This window comes from Cetorhinus maximus, chromosome 3 (genome assembly GCF_964194155.1).
Source record: "Cetorhinus maximus chromosome 3, sCetMax3.hap1.1, whole genome shotgun sequence".
NCBI lineage: Eukaryota > Metazoa > Chordata > Chondrichthyes > Lamniformes > Cetorhinidae > Cetorhinus > Cetorhinus maximus.
The window spans coordinates 57,569,422-57,591,905 of NC_135881.1; the positions used below are offsets into that span (position 1 = coordinate 57,569,422).

Sequence of the window (22,484 nt, forward strand, 5' to 3'; positions counted from 1 at the left end):
CAGGCTCCGAGTGTCACCCTCTTTTTGATCTCCACATCAGTACATCCTGCCATCACCAACTACCCCCTCCCCCGGGCCACCATCACTGGCCCCAATGCCCCCAGACCCCTACTTGCCTGGTTGGGAGGGCATCCTGCTTCCGTGGTATCCTCTCTTTCAGGCGCATTCCCAGAAGTGACCACAGTACTGGATGGCACAGCTGAGGCTGCTTTGCTCTCTGCCCTTTAATTGGATGGCAGCTCCTGGGATCTGTCTGTGAAGGGACGGGAGCCCTGGTGGCAACTAATTTGTTAATGGACAGCAGAAATATGTGGCGCAGGGTTCCACAACTGGCTAAGGTGGTGTTGCCCCCTGCTTTTGAGCCTGTCGATGGGGCCCCACTGTGTTGATAAAATTCCAGGCGATTTTCGCATGTGAAAATTGAAATTTCCAGCCATTTAACTATGCACGTGTACATTAGGCCTAGTAAGAACCTGTAATTATAGGAACTTTTCAAGATTTAATGTGTTTATAGTGATACCATAAAAAATGCATTTAGCCAATCAGTAAATAAAATGCAGGTCTCACTGAGAATCTTCCAGGTTTCCCACTCCTGCTCAATAACCAGCAGCCCTTGCTGGAAGTGTTTGCATCTGTCCATATGCGTTTGTGTGTGTGTGTGCATCTGAACTGAGAACAAAATTGGGCTTGGCTGGGATGCGCTGTTTTAACTAATCTACCAACACTCCCTGTGAAGGCTCGTATATGAATAATGGTCACTTAGGCCAGGTATTCATCATGGAAGCCGACACCCAGAAGAGATGGAAGCGGAGGGGGCGGGGGGGGGGGGGGCAGTGGTGAGAAAAATGACAAAAAAAGGAGGAAAATTAATTAAAGTCAAATATTTAAATGGTAGGGATTTAGACCAGATAGCAAGAGAAACTCCTTCCACATGAAGTTGTCAGGCTGTGGAATTCACTTCCAGAGTTAGTGGCTGGGGCAGAAACGAGGTCAATTTTCCAGATTGGATTGAATAAACTGTCTGGAGGGAAAGGGGGGATGGGTATGGGAACAGGAAAGGTAACGCGATTAGGACTAGATCCTCCCAATGGACGGTAAATCCACAGAGTCTGTTTGGGCCCAGTGTTCTGCTTTTATGCTATGACTTTTATGTAAGTAAATTCTTATTGAGCAAACAGGCAGCCTGATGGCAGACGCTGTGTGTTAATCGGTCCGTCAGTTATTAGAGGGAAAACAACAGGACATTTCCAGTCTATTCTTTAATTAGTTCATGTCACCTGTGTAAAACCGTGGGGCTGAACAAACGAACAGAATAATATTTCGCATCATTTTCCCAAATACTATACTAATTAAAAAGGCATTTGCAGCTCTCCTCAGCCAAGAGATTGTAACCTGCGCTATCAGAGGGCGGCTCTGGAAAGCTTGGTGAGCATGTTCTAATATGGTATGGTCTGTGTGAAATCTTATCAAACATTGTTCACAATTACACGGGTAAGGTGTGAAGTTTAAAATCCTGTGCCATGCTCATACAAGAGAATTGAAGGGAACCGACATTTACACCTTTATCTTGTTCAGCTGCTGACTTGCAAAAAAAAATGAACAACCTCGTCACACAAGGAATCCTTAAATATCGGATGTGGCACTTTGGCAAAATTCTGTATTTATATTCTGCACCCCCCATATTAAACCCGCATAGTAATCTGACTTTTTAAACATACCGAAGCCCGTCATTACTCAGTGTATGAAAGCAGTCTTGACAACGTGTCTGTTTCGAATGAAAAAGTGGATCTTAATTGAGACGTGAGACAGTTTAGATGGTGCTTTACACGAAGCTAGGTCTCAGGAAACAAACATGCAGGACATCCACAATTTGACATTAAGGTTTTTTTAAAAAACCGCCAAGTATTATCAGTTCCGGTCAGCTTTGACCTGGCCAACATAGAGTGGAACAATAATATCAGCACTTGCCTGTCTTCTTCCTATGTGTGGAACTGGGCGGCTTTGTAGCTCAGTCCAGTGCCTGTAAACAGAGGAACTGACATTTATATTAAGGATGACCGATCGATATCTCTTTGTTCTCTAGTGTCACGGTGTATGACCTTAACAGATCAGGTAAGAATGTGAAGATAGTGCCGGTAAAGTAGCCTTGCATGTCGATAAACAATGTTAAATATTTCTGCACAGTGTACGGCACTCACTCTACAATACTATACGAACTCATATGCATCACTGATTTGGCAGGCATTTTATATATATATTTATATATATATATTTACACACACACACACGCTCCCACGAATGACAGGGGCCATTAGACTTTCAAATGAGCTTTCCCTGGTGGGAGGCTGCAGTTAGCCTTCTAGTCAGATCACTGCTCGGTGAGAGGCCACGCAGCGTTTCAGTCTGGCTGTGTTTCGGACTGTGCTAACTGTGCTTATTTTTGTTGTTGTCTATTTGGCTCTTTCAGATCTGCTCTGATCGCTGGGGCTGCGAGAAGGAACTTTCAGTGGCTGCTCATGAATGATGAGTCTGTGAGGTACAACAGGTTGCCCCACGCCTTAGAGTCGGCGGCTGTGCCGAAATAGCTGGGAGGTGTCAGCCGGACAGTCACATTGGAGAGAGGAGTCGATCGCCACTAACTCGATAAGGACTGAGGAAACCCTTTTTTTTTTTGGCGTATGCTTTGAGATGATTTGTTCTTCGACTCACACGTGAATCTAGGATCGGGACAGGTGGAAAGCTGGCTGGAGGCGTGAGAGGAAACTGCTTCCAGTCGGTGCCCTCGCTTAAATTCCAGGCACTGTCTCCCAGTGCCCTCACTCAGCAACTTCAGCCTCGAACACCTCCGAGCTGCCTGCTGGCACAGGGCGAGTGAAGCGGGCGGCCCGAAGTGCACTGTCAAAGCCTCCCTCCTTTTTCTCCCTGGTCCAGGTTTCTACTCAGCCATCACCATTTCTTCCAAAGGCAGGCAGGACGATCGCCCCCCTCTCCCGCGGGTCGTCCGCAAGAAGCGACTGGTGGCCGCGGCGGTGGGGGTCCTCATGGTGCTCCTGCTGGTCATCCTGATCCCAGTGCTGGTCAACTCGGCCGGCACCTCCGCCCACTACGAGATGCTGGGGACCTGCAGGATGGTCTGCGACCCATACGGGACCAAAGCCACCACGGCGGCGGCGGAGACGGTGCGAGATCACAGCGTGATGCCCTTGCCCACCTTCATCCAAGGACCCAAAGGGGAGCCCGGGAGATCAGGGAAAGCCGGCCCGCGGGGCCCGCCCGGGGAACCGGGGCCCCCCGGCTCCACCGGGCCACCGGGAGGGAAGGGGGAGCCGGGTAGACCGGGGCTACCCGGCCTGCCGGGACCTCCCGGGCCAAATGCCGGGGCTATCAGCGCCGCCACCTACAGCACAGTGCCCAAGATCGCCTTCTACGCCGGCCTCAAACGGCCACACGAGGGTTACGAGATGCTCAAATTCGACGACGTGGTCACCAACCTGGGGAACCACTACGACCCGACCACCGGCAAGTTTACCTGCTCCATCCCGGGGATTTACTTCTTCACTTACCATGTGCTGATGAGAGGAGGGGACGGCACCAGCATGTGGGCAGATCTGTGCAAGAACGGCCAGGTGAGCGACCCTTGCAAACAAGTTTCACAAAGTGCGGGCAAAGTGATCATTGGCTCTCCTTGTGCAAGAGCCTTGTGCTCCTCTTTAACTCAGTGAAGGTAGGTGTGTATACACAAGCCAGGCCGGGGGAGTTTCCAATTCGTTGATGAATTTGTACGACTCCCCAATGAATGAACCTTCTGATTCCCGCGTTCAGCAGGAATATGTCCATATGACTTGCCTGTTGTGTCAGGCTCCCCGGGAAGGTTCAGCTTAGGATGCCTGAGTGCTGTGTTTGTGGGTAACGTTAACTTTAAGAACGAAGCGATTGACATGATTGTGAAATTCCTCACCGACATTAATCGGAGAGGAGCAGGTAAATGTGTTTCAGTTGGAGTGGGCAACCGGCTGTGTTTCAGAGTTCGGACCCCATCGATCCCATAAACCAATTGACACAAGACGTAAATAAACAGAGATACAGCTAGAACAGGCTAAACAAAACAGATCTTGATAAAATGCATCAGATAAAAGGAAACGACTCCGCGGCTATCGGTGCCCTTTGATAATAGCTGTTATTTTGGTCTTGCACTTTCCGCAGGTTCGAGCCAGTGCAATTGCCCAGGACGCCGACCAGAACTACGACTATGCCAGTAACAGCGTGGTGCTGCACTTGGATGCAGGGGATGAAGTCTATATTAAACTGGATGGTGGCAAGGCTCACGGCGGTAACAACAACAAGTACAGCACCTTCTCTGGATTTATAGTCTACGCGGACTGAGGGAAGGGCGAACAAATAAAGTAGCCAAATCAAATCACCTCCTGCGTGAAGGACTGAGGGTGGGATTCCCACGGCCTGATAAGATCACTGCAAAAACCAAGTGGACGGTCGCCAGATGTGCTCCGTACTTCTGGATACAACCAGCCGTTGTTTTTGTTTTTGAAAAAATGCTTTTTGAAACATACCTGCACACCTCGAAAAGACCATGTCTTATGTAAATTGGCTCAGTTTGGGTTAGTCCACCCAAAGCAATTTCTCAGTGTTAGATTGTGTTTGTGAGAGGAATTCTGTCCAGTACTGAGCACAGTGGTCAGTTTATAAAACCTCAAGATCGTGTGGGGGGAAAAAAAAGCAAGATTTTCAAGTGTTCCTCATTCTCTGATGCTTTGACATATTGAACTCACAGCTTTATCCATGCAGCACCCATTTGGTTGTCGTGACTAGCCATTTCTCTGCTTGGAATACCACATTAATCGCTGTGGCGAGCGACGATTTTCTAACAACTATTATAATTGCATTGTTAAATGAGTATGCTGCTGTTTTTAATAAGGTCAGTGTTTGCCTTCTATTAGAGTCATTCATTTAACAATCACAAATTAATATAGAGAATTACGTGCGTGCAATAGATACTGTGCAGCTTTCTGATCGCTGTGGCATGAATTTCAAATTCGATATATCCATGTATATGCAATAAGATGCCATAGATTTTTAAAATAAATCTTTTGATCATAGAAGTGTTAAAGTATTCAATATTTTCGTGCAACGCCTACGAATTACCATGACTTTAGCTCTTTTACATTGATTCGATTGCTCACAGTTTGATTATCAGTTAACATTTCTTATCACATAATAGGACCTTATTAGACGTAATAAGTAAATGGTTCAAACCATTCAACCTTGCAGGTTCCTTCTCGGTATCTTTGTGATTTAATAAGATACATTCTACCTGTCTGATGAGCAATTTCACCACACACTTAACTGATGATCAAGTGCGGTGGGATTCTCTGTAAGAACCTATCATAATGTTAGCGCAGTGTTAAAACGTGCTTCCAGCTTTAGGTCTCTATCTTAAATTCAGCAGAAATAAATAAGATATTTTGCACTTAATTACCTCCACAACTAACTTTTTTTTCCCAATTTAGTTTAGGAGTAGTCTGGTATAAGGCAGGCATTTGCTTTTCCCCATTTAGATTAATTTTACGCGGCGTATTACAATAACTCAGTTACTGTTTTGGGGCCCGGGTTACTGTTAAACAATGTTGCTGTTCATTAAAAGAGAATAAAACATCTTCAAACGTCTGGTCTATTTTGTTTTAAAATTCGCGTTATCCTTGATTTGATGTAAAAGTGGTATTGCTTCAATATGTAAATATCAAACTCTACACTGTCCAGTGACATATTATCTTACACTTGGAGTCAGAGGTTAATATAAAAAGACATTTTTTTTCCCTCAAATAATTTTCAAACAAGTAGTACAGTAACCTTGAGCAACAGATGCACTTTAAACTTTAATTTTCTAGTGAAGGCTTGAGACAACCAGACTGTTTCTTATTTCAAATGAATTGTTTATTAGGATTCGATTGCTCTTTGCGCTGAAACATGGTGCTAATATTTAAATATGATAGTTATCGATCGGAAACAAACACCAAGCTCAATCATAAAACGAACATGTATTATTAAACACTATCAGTTTCTCGGGACGATTCAGGGTGCTTTGCAACCAACAAGTAACTTTTAAGTACAGCCATTATTGTTATGTAGGCAGAAACCTTGCATACATTTATCCTCCACGCATGATTGACGTCTGCCTTAGCCCTGGCAGCAATTTTAACACGCCGTGGGATGCAGACAACAAATCGAGAACTTATCGTCCAAGTCAAATTAGCCTCAAGTGGGTTGTTTAATTGCTCTAAATCGTTTCTTATTACGGAAAATGCTGCAACAAATTGTATGATATGCCTCATTACCTTTACTCGACGTTCCCTTATCCCTTAACAGTAAAGAGACATCGCAAAACAAGCACTCCACATGATGTTACAAGTTCATCGTTTCCCCCAGCTCCCCAGCGCAATCCAACACAGGCTAAGAAAACTTTATTTCCTTTATGTGTTATGAATTAAGATTTTATAGAGAATCAACTATAAATCAGTCTCTTGGGAAGCATAGTGCTTAAAAACTGTAAATTACTTTCAAAGAATCAGCTAGTGTCCATTTAATTATTTGAACGTTAACCAACGTTTCGGGTTTTCCACTAAAATCTTGTCGATGGCAGACTGGGAGAAGCCTCGCCGCTTCATTAGCGGAACGATGTTGGTGAGGATGTGGGAATAGCCGTGCCCTCCGTACTTAGTTAACCTGTTCTTGGTGTGAATATCGTGGGCCATCAGCACGTTGTCTCCGTAACCCTCTTCAACCAGCAAACGGATGCTGAAAATACAAATCTATACTGGTCAATTCAAGTCAGGACACTTGTCAGCTTTCAAGCTACAATAAACTTCTTACATTCTTTCTGGAAATTGTTTTGCATAATGGTCAGGCATAGTAGCTCTTCTCAAGAAAAATGTATATGGCACAGGAACTCGAACCACTTAACTAGAATAACTTGCATTTATATGCACCTCTAATATAGGAAAGCGTCCCAAGTCACTTCACAGGAGCATTATCAAACAACATTCGGCACTGAGCCACATAAGGGCCAAATTAGAGCAAACGACTGAAAACTCGGTCAAACAGTTGGGTTTGAAGCAGTATCCTAAAAGGGGAGAGAAATAGAGAGACAGAGGTATGGGGAGGAAACTCCAGAGTTTAGGGCCTGGTCAGCTGAAGGCATCACAACCAACAGAGAGCCGATTAAAATCGGGGATGCACAAGAGGCCAGGATTGGATGGGAGCAGATATTTCAAAGGGTTGTAGCGCTGGAGGAGATTGCAGAGATAGAGAGGGGTGAGATCAGGGGCAGATTTGAAAACAAGGACGAGAATTTTAAAATCAAAATATTGCTGAACCTGGAGTCAATGTTGGTCAGCAAACACAGGGATGATGGATGAATGACACTTGTTGCCAAATAGGATATATGGGCAGCAGAGTTTTGGATGTGCTTATGTTTACCGAAGGTAGAATGCAGGTGGCCAGCCAGGAGTGAATTAGAATAATCAAGTCTAGCGGTAACAAGGACACGAATGATGGTTTCAGGAGCCGATAAGCTGAGGCAGGGCGGAGTGGGACTTATCCAATGACTCGACTTCTGAAGCTGCTTTACCTCCTTCACTCGCCCCTTGTAGCAAAACAAGAAACACCAGAACGATTTACCTCCTGTCAGATTAGGAGATTTGCGTTGTGAATGTTGAATTAATCGATGGTATCAAAAAGACAATAGAATTTAAAAACAAAAACACCCAAGTTTTTTTTTGGTAAAAGAAAGGCATTATTTATTCTTGGGGCAATGCAGTAAATGCAGAAATAGCTCACAAGCTTGTTGAATATATTCAGGTAAACATTCCTTTCAGTGGTAAGTATTATGTTGCAGTAAAAACAAGCAGCAAGTCGCAATGATGGAATGAATGATAAATAACAAAGGCAGCTAGGGATGGGCATTAAATGCTGGGCCAGCCAGCGAGGCCCACATCTCGTGAATGAATATATATATATAAAAAATCCACCCTAATTCAGATCACGGTTTCACAGATATTGTTTTACCTTTCCGTGGAAGTTTACTCTACAACTTTTGCTTAAAGTGTGAGGGCACTCTCGGTGACAGTTTCATAATAAAGCAAAAGTGAACTTTTCTTTGAAACATGACGTCTTCTTTTATTCTACACGTCAACATATAGCGAGTGTTGAACTGAATTGGTTCCCCACATCAAAATAAAGCTGATCTACCAAACAGCGAGAAGCACCAATCTGTCCTAGGGATTCGCGCGTCTCTTTTGCAGCCAACAGCCAATGTGTTATACAAAGTTTTCTGATTTCAGAATTTCGCAATAGGACACTGTGGAAACTCTAAGACTTGTTCCAGTGTCGTGTCATTTAAATTGAGAATTCGCACTGTTAAGTTCCATTATTCAAATGTCATAACATAAAATTAGAAATGGCAGTTTACTTTGTGAAGAACATTTGACAATAGAAATTAATTGAAAGGTAATTAATATATTTATATGTTTATAAATGTGTATTAAAACATCGACCTTTAAAAGCTCCAAGAGCTATTCTCGTTGTCGAGAATTCGAGAAGGAAATGTTAATACAAATGGTAAAAAAAAATCAAATACATCTTTAGAATTTTATATCGATATACATTCTAACTCATTAAACTAACACATATTTCCCATAACACAATAAAAGGCTGTATCCATGTGACACCTGTTCGAGGTATCTACCTACCGATGGATCCGTTCAATGTCAGAGGGCATATCCACGGTAGGGCAAAACGAGTAATTCAGCAGTTCAGTCCCGAACAGATCATACTCCAGGTAACTTCCCAGTTTGGCAAATTCGAGCAGTTTGTCTTGCTCAAGTATGGTCCTATCAAAAACAAGTTACATATGAAAATATATGTCTACACCATCGTTTCAACAGTGAACCTTACTCCAGCGCATCGCCCAGCGGTCCCAGTGCCCTTTAAGGCTAATATTCATTTATACACTCTTTGCCGCTCATTGAAGAGCATTTTGCATGTTTTAAAGGGAACGTGGGCTCCAATGTAACATCATATCAACCCATATTTGAAAGGTTAAACTGCAAAATCCCAGCACCATCCGTCCGAACACCGGATTCTGCCACATCCCTCCCAAGCTATGGATGAAGTTTTGCTGAGCGGACTGATCAGTAAATGATGCTGTCCGGGTGGAGTTTACCATAGGGAATCAAAACAATTATCTCTATCTTCAATCTAAACATACTTGAAAAGGTTCTTGGTAGCACATACTGAGCCGCCTGGATAGTGCTGTGAAATTTTTTCTGTATATTTACCGAAGAGTTTGCACATCCTTGAACGCACAGTTTGCTTTCTTACAACAAAACAATGATTTTGAAAGCATGGGTGAAAACCAATTTGTCAAAATTTTCATGGTTTGGTGATACGATTATGAAAAAGTGGAACTAATCGACATCATACATCGGTAGGTTACGAGGAGACAGATATGAACAGGTTCCCAAATGCTCAGCAAGTGCTGGAATGTGACACGCCGATGGCCGACTCCAGGAACCAGTTCTCCAGCAATGGTTCGATTCCCGTAATCTTATGTTAGTGGACGAGAAGCACCTTGTACTTAAAGAATTATAGTGTTACTGAAAATTCATCCAGCTACCAGACTCTCCTTACAATTCCAATTAAGACGGGGTTCAGTGTCCTCTTGATTTCAGTAACATGCAATTTAACGCGCCTGCATGCTTCTCTTTCGAATAGCGCTAAACAAATTGAAATAGTCAAGTGGCAGTGACCCAGCAAATGGAGTAACCCACACAATACCAGATATAAATCTGGCATGGACAATAACCTCAACACAATAACTAAAACAACAGACGAACTGTTATTTGTCTTATAATATGGTCCATTACAACAAATATAACATTTGGCACTTGTCATAGCCAGTAGCTCCCAGCCGACATAGTCGGGCCAGTGGTGTGAAATCTCCGGTTTTTTGACATGCTTAAAAAAGGTCTCTTGCTCCTAATCTCAGTATGGTTCAAAACCATTAACATTAAACACGAGAAAATGGTCATGTAGATGACATGATAAATTCGGGATGAGGAAACACTGATGAACCATCATCTATCTGCCCAGAAGCAACTTGTCCACCTATTTTGAAATTTCCAAATGTTTCAAAATGCATCCGCGGTTTTTGCCTTCACTACCCTTATGGGTAGCCCATTCCAAGTGCTGATTACTCTCTGCCTTAAAACATAAAATTACTGTTTACCAGTATCGAGCCCTTGTCTTACTACCACAATTTGAATTGAAGTAACATTCCAGGTTAACCTTTTTCCATATCATTTACCATTTTGTATACCTTTCACAATCGCCTCGGGCACCCCCTTTCCAAATTTAAAAACAGCTTTTCCTCATAACTCAGATCATAAACACCAGGAACCTATTTCATGGCTTATCTCTGCACTGGCTCTAGTGCTTCAATATTTGCCCTGTGTCTCAACACAATGTAAGATGCACTCTGACCAAAACACTCTGATCATTACAGGCTTGTTCCCTACTCTTTTGATTATGTAGTGAATGCTATAGTTGCTTTGTTGACTGCTGCTGTGCACTTTTAGGCTATGAGCGGTGATACAACTATGACTTGCAGGTCCTTGTCCTCTTCACCTCTTGCAATTTCAACGCCATTCATTCTCTAAGTGTGACGCTTATTTTCCCATCTGATGTGTAGTCCTTTGTCTGTCTGCATTAAATTTCATCTGCAATCCTTATGTCCACTCACACTGTGCCCAGCTCATTCGGTAAATTCAGGGTAAATCCTGGGAATGGATAAGGCACTAATTGAGGGGTAGAAATTAATAGCTACTGATTAGAGGAGTTACCTGATGGTAGTGGAGGGAAGTGGAAGGGAGGAAGAGGTGTCTCAGAGCTTGGTATTGTACTGCTACTGTTTCTCATTTAAATAAATGACCTGGGGTCAGAAACTCAATGCAAACTGGGTGGAGCAGTGGAAGCAGCTGTATGAAGCAGCTCATACATTACAAAAAATGGGTTGCCCAAGTCCTTTATGAAATGATACAAGCTGGTAACACATACTTCCTAGACTAGTTGTGTGTTTTAAGTTTATTGACAGACAGAATAAAGATTCTCAGGTGTCAGAAGTGCTGTTATTATTGCCATGTCAATTCAAGAATGCAAATACATGAACAACATTAAATAAAAATGTAAACAATTCTCAAATTCACCCCTCCTATCTGCTTGCCAGTTTTAATATTTTAAATTATTTATTCCCCTAATAAAGCTAAATTACTTTTTACTAAAGTGTGTTCATTTTAAACAAGAATACAACCCCAAATGGTAAATGTTCTGATCAATTCAGTGTGAAGCATGACCAATTTAGAACATTCATGTAGAAATTTTGCATCGCACACCTCAGTGCTGCTGCTCAACTGCAGGACAAAATAGCTCTCCACATTCAGATGAAATAGCCTTTGCTGTGCTGCGGAGAAGCTAAAAATCAATGCAGAATACCTTATTGCATTACAATACTGGCAGGGCTATCAGTCTTCTCCAAAATGGTGTCTGGAAGACCAGGACAATAGTAGCTTCACTTATTCATCCATTCCTTCTACCCCACCAGATATTAGTGGTGTGGCCTAAGCCTCATTCCTTGAAAGGTTGAAGTGCAGGTAATGATCGACCAATGCAATGGTACACTAGAGTTGATAAGATTAGGACAGCAGCAGTCAGGAGAGCTTTAACTTGCCATTTAGAAGCCTAGAATAATTTTTTTTGATCTTTCCATGCCCAGAAACCAAGGTTAATTACTGTGTGACATCTTCACCCTCTTTAGCATCAAATTAATAAACTTAAGTCAAAGAGCAAACTGTCCCATTATCCTTTACACAGGCTATTTGAATTGTCATACAACATTTATCTAGTGTTAATAACCAATAGCAAGATATTTTTTTCAAAAACAGCATTTTAAATAATACATTTGTTCAATCTTTTTCAATAGGGTGAGGCCATTATTACCCAACATTAACTTATTACCAATTTAAATTGAATTAATGCATTATTTTGAACAGGTCAGAAATGGATATGATTTTTATGATAGCACAACACACTGGAAGTGTGTCACAGATAAGTAAGGTGAAGTACTGTGGATATCATGGTACAAGGTTCTTAAACACTTGGAGGGAGAGGGGGCAGTGCTGGGTGGGTGGTGGATGCAGTTGGAAGATGCAGAGAGCAGATAGATTAAAATAGCAAGCTGTCAGGAGATCCTTTGAGTCCTATCTTTCTTGCACTTCATACTGATGATTTAGTAAAGGTATAGGTCACTTGTCTTTAGTCTAGGGAAAGGTAGAGCTTAATAGGGAAGTAAAAAAGAAACTAAATCACCCTACAGCAGCACTGAGACACTTCTTCAAAAAAAAAAGGTGAAAGGAGAGGCTAAAATGAAAGTGCAGCCATTGGAAATCTGAAATAAAACAGAAAATTCTGGAAATGCACAGCAGGTCCTTTAGCATCAGAAATGGAAAAATGGGTTAAGATTGTACATATAAATGCTTTAGCAAAGCTGGAAAGTAAATTACTTTATTTAATGGAACAAAACCAACAGGGTAATGTTAAAAAATAGGTGAAAGTAGTTGCGTATGCTAACTACTATCATTGTTCTCATCAGGAAGATATAATAATTCTCAATGTTAGCAGAATTTATTGTAGAGTAATAGTGGGGTCTGTGTGTGTGTGTGTGTGTGTGTCACTTAATTGAATTAAAGGCAGCTGGTCTGAAGGCTTTGATGTATTAGAAGATAAGCTAGGTTTGAAATGTTAAGTAGATAAACATAGGGATAAAGGGAATATTTGCATTTTTAAATGAACCAGACAAGGCTGTTTCCAAAGGAGGGGGGAACAATGTCACCTAGCCAAGAGAAGTAAGAAACAGTGTGTTTATTTTTCCCAAAGGTTACTGGTAAAATTGGTACTATGAGAGATTTTTATTATCAGAGAGGTAAAGTCCAAAGACATAGTGAAACAATGGGAATTTGCATTAAAAGGGGAAAATATGTATAAAGGAGTGAAAGCTGTGTGTAAGAGTAGGAATTCTAAGATCTAACAAGTGTGAAACCATTCAGCATCTAAGCCTCAAGCTGCAGCCTACATAGAACTGAAGTTAAGAAAACTCACTTTGAATTGGATTGTTCAGGGTATTGTGTTTCTTTGCCTGGGCCTTTTAAAATCTATGGACAGGATCTTCCAGTTGGTGGGCGGGGGCGGGGCCCACTCGCCAACACGTAAAATGACGCAGGAAGACATCGGGTGGAACTCCCGACATTACCCCGGGTCATTTCCATTTTCAGGTTAGCGGGGCACAGCCGAGTCAGCTGTGTGCCTACCGACCTGTCAACAGCCTATTGAGGCCATTGAAAAAGTAATTAAGGTCGTTAATGGACCTGCCTGTCCAATCTTAAGGTTGGCGGGCAGGCCGGTAGCCCTGGCGGGCTTCGGAAAAAGCATGAAACCTCATCCAAGGGCGGGATGAAGTTTCATGAGGGTATTTAAATCTTTAAGAAAGGTTTCAATAAAACTTATGGACCTGTCCCAACTCATGTGACAGTGTCACATGAGGGGACATGGCAGGGAAAATTTTTAAACACGTTTAATGAAAGTTTTAAATCGGAGCTCATCTCCCTGAAGCAGCACTTAGCCTCAGGGAGTCTGTGCGCTCTTTTGAGCACATGCGCGAAAGAGCGCATTCCCCACCGAGGGAATCCCCCCCCCCCACCGCCTGCACAGGGAGCGCATAGTGCTTCCTGGTGGACATCACGCTGGGTGGGCCTCATAAAATGGTGGCGCGCCCCAAATCGGGGGCGCCAATGGGAGGCACGCCCGCCCACGCCTGCTCCCGCACTTCCCTCCCAATGGGGGAACATTTTTCCCTTTGTGTCTTACTGTTGTCTTAACGAAAGTGTAACTGGGAGTTAGATTAATTAGGTGATAAGTTATCGTAATAGTAATTCATAGATCTATTTGTGTGCTCAAAGTTATTTCTTCTATTAATAAAGGTTTAATTTAGCTTTGTAAGAAACCTATATGGCTCAGTGGTCTTATTACTACTGAATTCAAGGCACATATTTCGAAATTTATTCAAATTGAAAAACAGTTGTAGCAGTTGTTTCAAGTTTCTCTTTGGGATTTGAGCACCTCAGCATTTACCATCGGCTGTGCCATAACATTCTTAGGATTGGGCATCACTGGCAAAGCCAGTATTTATTGCCCATTCTGAGTTGCCTTTGAGAAGGTGGTGGCACACTGCAGTCTTTGTGGTGTAGGTATACCCACAGTGCCATTAGGGAAGGAGCTTCAACACAGCAAAGGAGTGGTGATATTCTTGAACCACTGCAGTCCATCTGGTGAAGGGAATTCCAGGATTTTGACCCAGTGACAGTGAAGGAACGCTGATATAAAGTATGTCCTCGTTTAACACAGCCCCATTTAATGTTGTTTCACTTTAACATCAGTCAGTTAATGGGGCCTGTAATTTCGTTGAGCATTGCAGGAATCATTTTAATGCATTTGCCTGTGAGACCCGATTGCTGCCATTCTGAAGTGGCCGCTCCTCCGTGCCCCATCCTCCATGTGGTGGCCTCTCCCCTCACCGATCTCCGTGTTGAGGCCTCTCCCCTCCTACGACCTCCGAGTTACGCCTTCCACAACCACCCCCCCGACCTCCGAGTTGCAGCCTCTCCCCTCCCTGCTCCCCGAGTTGCTGCCTCACCCCTCCTCAACCTCCGGTTGTGGCCTCTCCCCTCCCCGACCTCCGGTTGCGGTCTCTCCCCTCCCTGCTACTCGAGTTGTAGCCTCTCCACCCTTTCTGACCACCCACTGGCCAAACCTCCCATTCCCTGACTCACCCTCTCACCGTTTCTCTCTCCTGAATCTGCAATCTGGTTGAAGATCCGGATCTGATCCAAAACCAGAGCTCAGACGTTGTGGAAGTGCGAGTCCTGATAGTACAGAAGAACCAATCTGGGGCTGCTACAACCTATGTTTTTTTTGAAATGCACTTGCCAGCAAGGGCTTGGGAGAAGAGCAGTGAGGCAAGAGCGTTTTGAAAAAAAACATGGACTGTAGCAGCCCCAGTTCGGCACTTCTGCATCATCTGGACTCACACTTCCACAACATCAGAGCTTCGGCTTCAGATCAAACCTGGATCTTGAATGGGAACGCAGGTCAAGGAGAGGGAAACGGAGAAGAGGATGAGTCAGGATGCCGGAGGGGGGAAAGGCAACAACACTAAGGTCAGGGACGGGAAGGGGCCACAACTTTGAGGGACGAGGGGAGAGGAGAGGCCGCAGTTCAGAGTGCGGAGAGGGGAGAGACCACAACTTTGAGGCGGGGGAGGGCAAGGGTCTGCAGCAACCAGGAGGTACAGGAGGACCAGGGGGCAGTAGGTTCGGAAAGCAGGAGGTACTGTAAGTAGAAAGATACGTTTTCCTTTATATTTTTAAATTTATTTTATTTCAAAGTTATTTCATTTAGTGTAGGAATTTAGCAATGTAAAATATTTCAGCTTAGAGGGTATAATGTTTTAATATTTATCTTTTCCTGATAAGGAAGGTCTTACAAAACCTAACTGCCATTTGAACATTGATTCCTATGGGAACCAATGTTGTACTTAGTCATTTCACTTAGTGATTTTCAGGGACACAACCACACCTTCAAGTGAGGACTTACTGTAGTTCCAAGTCAGGATGGTGCATGAATTGGAGGGAAATTTGCGGATGGAGATGTTCCTGTGTGCCTGCTGCTCTTGTTCTTCTAGGTGGTAGAGGTCACGGATTTGGAAAGTGCTGCTGTGTATCTTGTAGATGGCACACACTGTGTGCCAGTGGTGGAATAAGTGAATGTTTATTGTGGTGAATGGGTTGCCAATCAAGTGGGCTGCTTTGTCCTGGATGTTGTTGAGCTTCTTCTGCATTGTTGGAGCTGCACTCATCCAGACAAGTGGAGACTATCCCATTGCACTCCTGACTTGTGGCTTGTGGTTGGCGGACAGGCTTTGGGGAATCAGGACGCGAGTTACTTGCTGCAGAATTCCCAGCCTCTGACCTACTCTTGTAGCCACAGTATTTATTTATATATCCTGTGAATATTTATTTTAGAAAGCTGAAATGAAGTAAAAAGTGATGGATGTTCTATCAAGATTTCAGTTATGCAGTGAAAAGACAAAGATAAAAGAGAGTTGATACAGCTCAGTCAGGTAACAAAAGTATTGGGAATCAAGTAGACCTCAGAAACTGAATCTATGATTAATGCATGGGACTACTCATGAATTCAATCCCTCTTTGTCCTGTCTTGTCTGTGGTAACTTAATTTTCAGTTACAAAACTAACTTGAAGCTTCAGTTAGACATTTTAAATACATAGGATTTTTTCTGTTTATTATGAAGCACTACTCTCTGCTCTAAGTCAAAAGGTTATGAATTTACAAGCACCAAACCAGGACTTCAACTCATCAACAAGGCTGACACTCCAGAGAAAAATGAAGGAATACTATATTGTTGAATGTTCTGCCCTGCAATGGGGTTCTGTTTGATTGCTCTGTTGGTGCACATATCATCAAAACTCTATGCACTAATCAAAGATGAAAGGGTTCTTTCAGTGTCCTGGCCAACATTCCTCCCTTCAGCAATGTCATCTATAAACAGAATGGGCTATAGCTTGCAACATACACAGCTAGGTTTTATCTCGTAACCTTCAGAACAAATATTTTTGTTCTGTCACTTGCTGGAAGTCCAAGTTGATAAACAGAATGGCAAGAGCAATAGGATCTTAGTGAACGGTGTGACCAACATTCTATCTCCTTAACCAATGAGATTTAAAGATTGAGGATAAAAGAGAGGAATAATGGAGAAAAGTGAATTGGTGTCAATTTGGGTACAGAACGTAAGATAAAGCGAGGGAAAAAACAATTGGATTAAGAGAGAGAAAAAGAGAGGCAGAAAGGAACAGGAAGATACAAATATATAAATTAAAAATTAGAAATGCAAAAATCTCTTAGAAGAAATTACATGCAGGGGTGAGATTGAACACTTTAAATTCTTCCCTTTCTGAGCCAGAAAGATCAATTGGCATTGCATTAACAATGATAACATTGCTAAAAGGGTATTTACACTATTTATCTAACTTTCTGTGATGTGTTTAAGGGGCAATTAATGTGAAAGTCCAACATGTTTTTAAAAAATGAGGTGGTAAAATGCTGCTGGTGCAAAGCTCTAAATTTGCCAGCAAATTCTGGAGATTCGCAACAGTGGTGATATATGGATCTAAGGGATAGTTTTGCAATACCAAACTTCATAAAAATTGTAAAAAACACAGAAAAGCATTAAAAGCAGTTAGTTGCAGATTTTAATATCTTAAGAATGCTTGCGCACTTTTATATCTAGTATCAGTATCAGGCATTCCCAGGTCTGTTGTGGCTTAAGTAACCTCTCTACAGCCTCAAGGATATGCCTTAAATTATAAGATAGAATCACAGAAGGGTTGCAGCACAGAAGGAGAGCTTTTCTGTGTGCTGGGTATGAAAGAACATCGCAAAATGCTACTTGGTCCTCACTGAATATAAAAAAAATGTATATTTGTGTATGTTTTAACAGAATACTAGCTTAACATAATTGTGAAATTAATGATATATAGGTAACTATCAAGGAAGTGTACTTCATTACCCAATATCTCAGCAAGTCACTCCATTTAGCAGATTCACTTAACTCTCATCCGATTCTGAATGTAATGTTAATATAAATAATGTGTTTATGTTTCCTACATTACAACAGTGACTACATTTCAAAGTTATTTAAGTGGATTGAAAGTACTTTGGGACAGCCTCAGGCTGAGAAAGGCACTATATAAAATGTGAGTCTTGTTTTTTCTATGTTAGGATTTATCTAATTTAACATTTAAATTGCAATTTTCTGCATGGGGATGTTATTACTTACTTCAGCAACTGTGACATTTCATTTTTAGTGGAACTCAACCTTTATTTTTTTCACTTTAAGCACTTTAATCTTAAGCATTATTGAGATTCAATAATCTCAATTAACACTAGTTCTGGAATGACATAAATGGGAATTACCTTCCCCAGGTCAGAAGGTTAGCATTCTATTTAGCAATGAATGTTCCAATATGAACATGAAAATATTTATTTATATTCTTTTTCAGCATGCTTACATATTACCACTGTGACTAGGGAAGAACAGCTACGCAAAAGTAAATAAGCAAATATATAAAAATCTATAGACAACTCCAATATGTGTACACCTACACGTGTGCACACATATGCAGAAACAGGACAGACATTTGAATCCAGATATTGTAGAATTCTGTCCCATTGGATATGAGGCAATCAACTTGTACTTAGCTGGTGATTTTCCACCTGGGAGAATTGCTAACATCAATGCTCCACCATGCAGGAAATTTCAATTTAGATATTAAAGCAGGTAAATCCTAACATAGAAGGGCCAAGGACTGGATTTTTAAAACAGGTTGGGGTCTGGATCTGAAGCGAGCAAGCCTGCAATTTGGCATTCCCCGCTTCTGCACAAGTTTGCTACCACAATCCCAGCCCATTTTGAAAGAGTCTGGTTCAGGGTCGGATCAATTGCCAGTCGGCAAGCAGCAGGTTGCTAATTTAATTAAATTTAATTATGGGCCCATTAAGGACCTATTCTTGCACCAACTAGGATTTCCAGTCTGCAACTTGGGCAGCCCAGGTTGGCTTGGACCATGTCCAGTTTCGAAACCTTGATTAAAAATTCAGCCCCAAGACTCATATTTAGAATCAGGGCCATTATGGCACAGGAGAAGGTAATTCAGCCCATCGAGTCTATGCCAGCTCTCTAGAGCAATTTAATTGTCTGTAAAGCGCTTTGGAATATGCTGAGTTTGTTCAAGGTCTATAGAAATCTCTAGTGCTTGTAGCTCACCGACATTATCACCACGTTTTGTGCATTTACGTATATCCATTCTAAGCTTGTCATTTTATTCCTCATAATCCTTCTTAATGTGCTCCTATCTAATATGTTAATACTATCCAACACTCTCAATCCTTTATATACTTCATTCCTCTTTTCTACTTCTATATGCCAGTGCCAACCCTTTGCTAATTTGGTTTAAACCCTTGTCAAGTACACAAGTGAACCTCCTCACAAGACCATTGCCCAGGAGGAGAAAACAATTCGGACCAGTACTCTTATCTCCCAGTTTTTATTGGTATTCCTTTTTAAAGTATACAAGACCAGTTCAGACCAGTATTTTTATTTCCCAGTTTTTACCATTTATTTCCTTTTGGGTGGTCCCATTCTTGTTGAGAGGAGACCTGTCACTTTTGAATAGGCGTCTCCTGCCCTAAACTCAACCTGAGCATATTCCAAAGCGCTTTATAGACAATTAAGCTGAGTGAGAGTTGCGTGAATCAGTTCAATGGAGTTGCTTTCTAAGCAGAGTGATGACAGGAATTTGGGGAGAGTGGGAATTCGGTGCAGAAGGGGAAGGAAGTGCTACGAACTATAATTTAAACCAAGTAGCAACAGTAAATAAGTAAATATACAAATAATCACAGTAATTAATTAGATCTAAACAGATAAAATTAAAAATTAATGAAGAGGATACTAACATTAAAGGGATATGAATTGCATTAAATAAAAATCTAGATACATAAATAACTAAATAATACATTTAAACAAAATCTTGTGACAGCCGAGACCTATTGCCTCTAATTTCTGTGCCACATGGCAATGTCAGGCTGAGTAAGCAGAGGTACCTCCGGTTGGTCAAACTCAAGCTTGGGATTTCTGAGCTTGAGGAGCAACAGGTATTACTGCAGGACATATTGGAGGCTGATAAATTCCTGCAGTGCATGTTCCAGCAGGTGGTCACCTTGCAGCTCCAGAGAATTCATCATATGGGTGATCATACAAAAGGGTATAAAGAAACAGGGAAATGCAGGAGTCCTTCAGGAGTGTGGCACTCTCAGTGCTAAATACCGGTGAGGGTACTGGAACTTCATGCTGCCAAGAGCATGTGCAGAACTTCGTTGGGCAAACGACTACATGGGGTGGGGGCAGGGGGTACAGCAAAGGATAGAGGTGCTTGTGGTCATTGGGGATTTGATGAATGACACAGGCATTTTTGAAACCGCCGACCTGATGGCGTGTTAATGCCAGGGTAAAGACTATCACTGAATGGGTGCAGGACATTTTGTGGGGGCAAAGGGAACAGCCAGAAACCATGGTCCACGTTGTAACCAATGGCGTAAATAAGAATAGGTTTGAGGTCCTACAGGCAGAACTTCAGGAGCTGGGGAGGGGAGCTATAAAGCAGGACCTCCAAAGTAGTCATTTTGGATTACTCACACTGCCATGTACCAGTGAGTTTAGGAGCAGTGAGATAAAATAGGTTAACACATGGCTGGAGAAATGGTGCAGGAGGGAAGACATCATATTCTTGGTGCATTGGGACCAGATATGAGATAAAGGGAGGTGGGGTGCATCGCAAGAGGGCTGGGACCAATATCCTCACATGGAGTTTAACTAGTGCTGTGGGGAAGCGTTTAAGCTAATGTTATGACCGGGATGGGAGGTTTGCATGTATGACCTAGCCCCAATACTCCGCAGGCATTCATCTAAAAGTTTAATTTTCTCACCAAAATTGCCAACCGTCTCTTTCCCCTGCTGGTGCCCAGAATAAAAAAGCCTCCAACCAGGCTTCTTTCAATAAACTCAGAACGACTGTTTATTATAAAATGAAACTTCTTTTTAACAAGTTGCAAGTACTGGTTATCACACAATTGTAATCGTGAAGTATAAGTATCTATCTCTTCCTAAAGAATCCCCCCTGCAAACACACAGACACACACACACAGACGAACAAAGCACAAACAGATAGAGTTTCTCTGCAGAGATGGGCTTTGGAGGATGGGCGTTATAGAATAAAGGATAAAGTCCACAGGGTCTCAACCTGGAGTGCTCTCGTGTGAAGACAGCTGCTGGTCCCGGTGATGTCTGGAAGTTCTCACCGACTGGTCTCAGTTTTGCAGGTCCAAATGCAGACTAGTTACACTCAGATGAGGGTTCTCTGGCTACAGGTTGATAGCCACACACAACTTTAGGCAAGGTAGAGAGAGGGAGCCAGCTAGCGCAGTCTTCCTTCTTAAGCTTGTTTCCCAACAAGACTGCCTTTAAAACCAGCAGGTTCCCAACTTAAGTTTTTTTCTCTCTCCTATGTGATTTCTAGCAAGTTACCAACTTTTGCCCCCATCAATTAAAGTGATTGCTGTTCAAATAGATAACCAGATCTTCCTCAAGTACCATAAAGTCAGGTGATTTCTTGGAAGAGGCCTGCTTGTTGATAGTTGCAAGGTGAATTTATGACCTTTTTAAAAAAAACCCAAGTCAGCTTCCAAATGTACAGATTATCCCATGTCCTTCCATTTTGCAAAATAACTATTCAGTTGAGAGATATGATTCTAACACTAGTTTGACTGTGGGTCGGGGCCGGGCGGGGCGGAGGTGGTGTGGTGGTGGGCCCAGGGACTTAGGGTCCACCAACATGAGGTATTGGAGAGGAGATGCAAGATACTCAGAGGGCCAGGAGGGATAACAGCATTAAAACAAAGAATAGTTCAGAAATATGAGGGGGGAGGGGGGGCGGGGGTTGGGGGACGTGTGGCAGACCACAATGGGTTTAGAGTACATGTGCTTGAATGCTCAGAGCGTGGCAAACATGGGAACTGCAGGCATAAGTAGCCAGATGAGATTATGATATAGTGGAAATTAGAGAGATCTGGCTCAACCAAGGAGAGGAAAAGGCATCTATTCCTGCCAACACATATTTAGGAACGATAAGAAAGGAACAAAAAGAGAGTAGTGATCAAATATATCTTTGCAGCACCAGATAGGGATGGTCTACTTGAGGGTGAGTTCAAAGACAGAATCTATTGAGTTAGAATTAAGGAACAATAAGAGACCGCTGGGGACACACTATAGGCCACCGAATAGTGGGAGCCAGACGGAGGAGCAAATTTGCAGGTAATTTTCAGATAGAATAATGCAGTGATAAGCAGGATTACAATTATCCTCATAAAAACTGATAAAACAAAGGTGTTAAAGACACAGGCGGGAAGGAATTTCTAAAATTTATACAAGAGAACTTTCTTGATTAATATGTTCCCAGCACAACAAGGAAGAAAGCAGTTTTGGATCTAGTTCTGGTGGTGGGACAAGTTCAGTTTATTTGGGACAGCATTTGGGAAACAGATCACAATATCATTAGGTTTAGAGTAGTTATGGAAAAGTACAAGGGAAAATCAAACATGAAAACATTAATCTGACTTCAGTGAGTTTAAAGGGGATCCGGTCCAGGTAGATTGGAGTCAAAGATTGGCAGGTA

General features: G+C 42.3%; 2 protein-coding genes across 4 annotated transcripts in view; one reads left to right on the plus strand and one right to left on the minus strand.

The window, feature by feature from the left end:
• Window positions 1–630: 630 nt before the first annotated feature.
• On the plus strand, window positions 631–5,676 carry c1ql3a (complement component 1, q subcomponent-like 3a). Of its 3 annotated transcripts, none has more exons than XM_078538400.1 (3): window positions 631–768; window positions 2,468–3,626; window positions 4,204–5,676. In XM_078538400.1, the coding sequence occupies exons 2-3, from the start codon at window positions 3,042–3,044 to the stop codon at window positions 4,381–4,383; spliced, it is 765 nt and encodes a 254-aa protein (XP_078394526.1). In that variant the 5' UTR covers window positions 631–768; window positions 2,468–3,041; the 3' UTR covers window positions 4,384–5,676. The 3 variants fall into 3 exon arrangements, with proteins under 3 accessions (XP_078394526.1, XP_078394527.1, XP_078394525.1); XM_078538401.1 differs by lacking the exon at window positions 631–768 and adding an exon at window positions 1,279–1,425; XM_078538399.1 differs by lacking the exon at window positions 631–768 and adding an exon at window positions 1,745–2,112.
• Window positions 5,677–5,927: 251 nt separating this feature from the next.
• Window positions 5,928–22,484, minus strand: part of pter (phosphotriesterase related) — a 44,522-nt gene continuing 27,965 nt past the window's right edge. Inside the window, exons 4-5 of the mRNA XM_078538412.1 lie at window positions 8,763–8,903; window positions 5,928–6,810 (exon numbers count right to left, since the gene is read on the minus strand). Of these exons, the coding sequence (XP_078394538.1) occupies window positions 6,600–6,810; window positions 8,763–8,903 (352 nt within the window). The 3' untranslated portion in view covers window positions 5,928–6,599. The remainder of the gene's footprint in view (window positions 6,811–8,762; window positions 8,904–22,484) is intronic.